At 52.6% G+C, this 6,000-nt stretch overlaps 1 protein-coding gene across 1 annotated transcript in view; it reads right to left on the reverse strand.

Moving 5' to 3' along the window:
- The window catches only part of LOC128907688 (GDNF-inducible zinc finger protein 1-like), a 36,290-nt gene extending 30,547 nt beyond the window's left edge, over positions 1-5,743 (reverse strand). The window contains exon 1 of the mRNA XM_054196852.1: positions 5,676-5,743. Coding sequence (XP_054052827.1) covers positions 5,676-5,689 — 14 coding nt within the window. The 5' untranslated portion in view covers positions 5,690-5,743. The remainder of the gene's footprint in view (positions 1-5,675) is intronic.
- Between the last annotated feature and the right edge of the window lie 257 nt (positions 5,744-6,000).

A 6,000-nucleotide genomic window follows, 5' to 3' on the forward strand; every position in this document is an offset into this window, starting at 1 on the left:
GTGGTGTCTTCAGCCAGCAAGCCAAGAGAAGAAGCAGATGCCGACAGAGAGGTGGAGGTGGGGGAAAAGAGCATGAGGAGGTGCAGAAGAGTCCAGCCTGCGACAAGGTGCAGAAGAGGAGTCTTCCCGTAAGACATGCAGCAAGAAGAGAAGGGGTGCCCCTCATCCTTGCTGCCAGCCCTCAGGGTGGTCCAGGTTGTTCCTGGTTTGTGCGAAAGGCATGCTTTCCACTTGACAAACACACGTTTGGCTGTAAACACATAAGTCCTCCAAATGCTCGTCCCCTGCATGCCACAAGGCACCCCACACCAGTAACCCTCTGGTCACAGAGGTGCCCGCAGAGCTGCTCCCATTAACTCATCCTGATGGGTTTCCCACCTGGACGGTGGGGCTCCCCCAGGACAGCCTTGGAAGGGTCCCGACAGAGTGTCCCTTCCTCCCAGCTCATAATTTGGGCCTCCGCCTGCCTTTGTCTCGGAGCTTCTTTGTGCAGAGCAGCTTTTATCAGAGCCTAACGTGGTGCGGCTCTATTTGTCATCTCATTAACAAAACCAGATCTGCCCTGATCGGGTTTGGGGCCGGAGGCAGCTCGGCTGGAGGAGGTGGGAGTTCCTTGGGCAGGCAGGCAAACCACGGATGACCCCATCCGGCTCTGCTGATGTAAACCAAGAGCTCATTGCCATGGCAACAGAGCGAGGACCACAACATGTATTTTTCTGGTGTGATCTCAGCAGCTCCCGATTCATACCAGAGAGCCTGTTCTCACGGGGCTGCGGGGGTTTGCTCTCTCCCCTTTGGCACCGAGAGCCACGGAGGTTGTTCCTGTGCTTCATGCACAGCCAGTTCAGCCACAGGGCACAGAGAGGGTTGCACAAGCCCTGAGTGTCCTAGATAAGCGACGACTGTCACAGCCAGTCTGCAAGGAAGGGAGGGATAACTCAACCCAGCGCAAGGGCATAAACAGAGGGGAAAAAACCCCCACCTTTTGAGGATGCTTTCCACCTAGTCTCCATGGAAGATGCTCATGGGGTTAGGACCCAGCAGAGCCCTAGATGAAGCAGCGGAGCTAGGAGGATGGAGAAGCAATGGCGCAGGGATGGCACAGCAGCAGCACAGCTTTCTGCTCTCTGAAACCCCAAGCTTGCAGGCTGGCCACACAACCGAAGCTGCACACACCTCGTGCATGAGAGAGATTGCCATGAATGACTTGCGATTTAAATTTGCAAATAGCAAAGCTTCAGCGTTCCTGCCTTCCAAGTTTGCGGCTGTGATAAATGGGATGATTTACACAAAGAAAGAAGCCGTATGCCCGTGCAGCAAAACAGGAGTTTGCTTCGTGCCAGCAACAAAAGGCTTGGGCAGAATTCAGGCTGTTGTGTCGCGCTGGCTACCCCCAAATATGTGTTCAGTAAGCGGCTGCAGCTGGAACACCAATGGGACCGATGTGCGCAGATTGGTCACACATGAATAAAACACTCATTCCTCTTCTCCCCCTTTACTGGAGCCGTGGCTGTTTCACCCCAAGACAGATCGTCCAGGGATGGGGTGGATTCTCCACCTTTACAGTGTTTTAATCAAGACCAAATGCCTTTTTAAAGCTAGGTGAGAGTTCAAACACACACTATTCTCGCTCAGTGCCAAAAGTGCTGAGTGAAATTTATAGCCCAAGTTACACAGGGAGGTCAGTCCTGAATGCTACGAACTTCAAGACACACGTAACAAGCAAGATCATATCCGAAATCTGCTCTGCAGTGCTAAGATGCATTGAGTGATTTGTGGCTTTTGTACATGAACCAGGGGGGATAGCTGCAGGAATCTACTCTGTTGAGCCAAGATGGGAATTTGCTGAGGATAAATAAAGGAGTACTGTCTTACATTAAAAACCCTCTCTTTCTCAGAAGACACGCAGATCGTATCATAATTCCAGCAGGCAAAAATCTATCATCACCTAGAAGGGAATTTGTGGTTTGGATGGGACTCTGGTACTGACTTTGCTACTTGAGTAAAGTGGGATGTCACCAGGAGCACTGTTACACCATCACACCATGGCTTTGCTGTTCCTGGTGCCATCCGTTAATAGTAAAAATTATAAATAAAGAAAGCAAGCTTGAGAAATAGGGCAGGGAAGAGCTCCAAGGGAAGAGGAGGAGGATGGCGCCAGCGCTGCAAATTCCTACGACCACGAGCTGAACCACAGGATGCTGCCGTTCCACCCCTGCCCTTTAAAGAGTCGGGTAGATGTTGCTGGGTTTACGTTCTGCCAATACAAAAACGCCACTAAAAGAAAAGTGTTCCGCGGCCGATAGCGACTCACCCACTACAGCCACAGCGGTTCAGAGGGGCAGAGAGGGTGAGCTGCCCCAGCCCCACGTCGGGTGCGGGCTCCGCTGCACCAACGGGAAAGGGGAGCACCGACTCGCGCCCACGAGTGCTGCGGTAACGCCGGTAATATCGTAACTCTCGTAGCATCTATTTGGGAAAGTAACTTTGCCCTCTGTTTCTTTGCAAGATGGGAGTCACATTCTCCTTTTTTTCCTGAATTGGCTGATTTACAGCGCACGTGCGGTGTAACCTGCTTCCCCACCACAAACACACCTCCCTAAGAATAATACCTAAGAATAACTCTTCTAAAGAAGAGTTACTATTTCTGCTTGCTGTAAGGAACCCCCGGCTCTGGCTGTCCTATCAGTGTGTTGCAGTATTGATAGGCAGAGCTGCCTGACGAGGCTTTTCCAGCATTTCACGATAATTTTCGGAAAACCACACCAAACCACCCAGAATGAGCTGTTTAACAGAGCAATGAATCAGCTGCACTGGGAGGAGTTAACGGGAAGCCCAGCCTCGGCACAGCACTTTTGCTTGGTCCCAAAGGGCAGCCTTAGGAGAGGGGAAAAAAAGAATTTGAAGCTTTTTAATTCAGGAAGGGGGTATAAGGGTGGGGGTGACCCCTAGAACTCCTGTAGCCGAAGGTTACAGGAGGCAGCCCTGATTTCAGTAGGATCTCAGCAGCAAGAAAAAGGAGTCCCAGCTCGTCGGGAAATTCCAAGAGGGCTTTGGGGATGGGCTAAGATTTTAGGCTCAGGTTCACTGAATTTTGCTGCAGCCGAGGGCACGCATTTTTCCTTAAATCCTTCTGCGTGTGCAGTCCCTCATTCCCCAATCCTTTCCTTCCTGCAAAAACAGGGGGGGAGGGCATATTTCCCCAGTGAGGTCAGTGGAAAGGCTACACTTGCCTCCAGCTGGGTTTGGATCAGGCCAGGGCCTGCAGGTGTCCGGGAGGGATGAGGCACGGCTGGGATTTTTCCTTTTGCACCCCCCAAGGGCTTGTAGCAGTTTGCAAACACCCCCACACCAGCCCAGCCACGTCCCGTCCTCCCTGAGCCTGCGCTCAGCTCCTCTCTGCCCCCCAGATTATCCCTTGTTCCTCCCCACCTTTCTCCTCTCGCTGCTCCTTTTTGGATAACAATTGCAGGATCCAGATGCTTATCTGCGGGGCTCTTCCCACCGCCACCCGCCGTCCTTCACAGGAATCCATGTGGATGCTCAGAAAGCATCCACAGATAGCCCCTACAGATACCCTAGCTCCTGGGAAAGATAAAGAGCGTGGGAAATACTGCAGGAGAGGGCATGCCTGAAACCGGTACAAGCTTTCTTATTCATTTCAATGAAATTAGAAACAGGAGAATTAGGTGAGGTTGGCCATTATTGAACCAGAGGGCGATGAAATCCCATACCAGCTGCAGCGCACGCAGCTTTGACCTGTTGAGGAATCATTGAAATATGGGAAAACGTTAAGCTTCAGAAAGGGGGAGCATCCCGCCTCCACGTGGCGCCGTCAGCAGGATGCGGCCCCCAGAAGGTCCGGTTACGGCCCCGATCCCTGCAGATCTGCTGGCAGCAGCCAATAGGTTTCCCCTTCCCAAAACCGAGATGGGACATATCTCTCTGTCCTGTGAATATCTGAGTCTTTCTGAGAAGATCAGCAAGTGATTTGGATACAATAACGGCATCGTGGCGTCTCTGGAGATGGAGGCTGGAGCCCAATACATCTTACTTGTCGCTGTTTACATTTTTCGCCTGGTGCCAGCGGTCTCAGGATATAGCTGCATCAAAGCCCCAAAATACCAGTGACCTCAGCCCCCGGCTCCGTTAATCAGCCGTCCCCGCGGTAAGCGAATCAAGCAGCGGATGCCTATAAGACACATGTTTATCATAGCGCAGGGGAGGAGCCTGCCTATGGGGACGCAAATAAATAGTGCTATAAAAGAGATAAAGTGCCTTTGTTTTAAAATCCTGAGTAAGCGCTTTCTTCCCTGCTTTTGGCAGTTCAGCACAGGGGGTAAAAAAACAAACAACAACAACAACCACCACAACCGGAGCCGGGTCCAGAGTCAAGGGGAGGTTTTCCTCTAGCTGAGACGCACCCGGCGCTTCTCCCTCCCCGGTGCAGAGCAGCACCAGACAAGGGGCTATTCACTTTTTATTTACTTTATGTAATTTGGGGGGTGGGGGTGGTGTTGCCAAATAGGCCATGTTTCAGCTCGGGCACCTAAACCCGGGCAGCCAGCACATTCCCTGGCACCAGCGCCCAGCTCCTGCCACATGGCGATAAGGAGGGAGGAACGCAGACACCGGACAAAGGGTACACGTCCTCCGGCCGTCCGGAGAATGGTCTGGGCGGGCTTTGCACAACCTTTTCAGCTCTTATCTTTATAGCCCACGTTATGAACAATCGTCATGTCCCCATCTCTTATTTATGAAGTTCTTATCCCGGAGGTTAATAATTATAAACAAGGCCGCCTTCAAGCATCGACGTGTGGCGAGGCCAGCCTTGGGCGCACCGTGTACTTGCACGCTCGGGTCGGGCGCAGCCACGTCTGAGCTCAGCAGGGATGTAAGATGCTGTGCTACGAGTATGAAGAGCTGTTCAATTCAAGCAAAAAAAGAAATCTTCTCTTGCTTAACTGTGTTTTAATTATTATTATTTAAAAAAAAAAAAAGAGTTGCAGTATGCATTGTTACAGCAATGGCCCTGCCCTGAGGGTGCCTGGGTGCCCGTGGGGGGGAGCCCCACGGGGTCCCGGCCCCAACCGTGTGTTGGGGGGACGAGGTGACCAGGGAGTGGGGACGGCTCGAGGCCAGCCCGGCGCCCAAGCGATGACTGCAGAAAACTGCTGATGTTTTCCTGTATTGCGGGGTCCCTCCCTGCAGGAAATAATGCATTGTACTGCCGAGTGCCTCACTTTCCTGCAAAACCCCGGCGGGGGCCAGCCCCCGCCTCTGCCCTCCACCGCTGACGCTGCACCGCCAGCACCGCACCAGAGGGGAAAAGAGATTTCACCCTGTCCGCGCAAGGGGGGAAGAAAAAAAAAAAAAGGCAGCGCGACCCTTGCTTGCCAACGCAGCGCTACCGAGGAAACCCTCGGAGGTGGCTTAAAGCAGAGCTTGTCAGCTCCAGTAAATTAAGTCAGGCTTAAGGCCAGGTACCTGATCCCCAAACACTGGCAACCTGTGCTTCAATCCGAGGCACGCAGGATTTTCATTCATTTGCCTGCGTCTTGCTAAAAGCAGCGCCCTTCTCGTTTAGCCCACGTGCGCTGTGACAGTGAGGACCACAGCTAATTCCTAATTGCTTTACCAGGCTAATTAATACTGTAGATGGGGTCATCACCCACCTGCAAGCCGCCATCAGATGGAGACGGCTGCTGGCGTTCGGATCTGTCCTGGCTCCACGTCTCTCCTCCCATCGCCTCCTGTGGGGCAAGGAGCTGGGGACAGGGAAGGTGCTCCCTGCACCACAGGTCCCTGGATATTAGTCTCATATGGAAATGCACTTGTAGAGAGAGTTAATTATGGACCTGATCCAAAGAGAGCAGAAGTTTCTGCCCCGGCCACGGTGACCCCTGGATGGGATCCATTCTGTTTCGTCGGCTGCTACAGGAAGATTTTAGTGACATTTTTTTGTGCCACCCCCTGCATCTAAGAGGTCTTCCTTCTGCC

The sequence above is a fragment of the Rissa tridactyla genome, chromosome 3 (genome assembly GCF_028500815.1).
Source record: "Rissa tridactyla isolate bRisTri1 chromosome 3, bRisTri1.patW.cur.20221130, whole genome shotgun sequence".
NCBI lineage: Eukaryota > Metazoa > Chordata > Aves > Charadriiformes > Laridae > Rissa > Rissa tridactyla.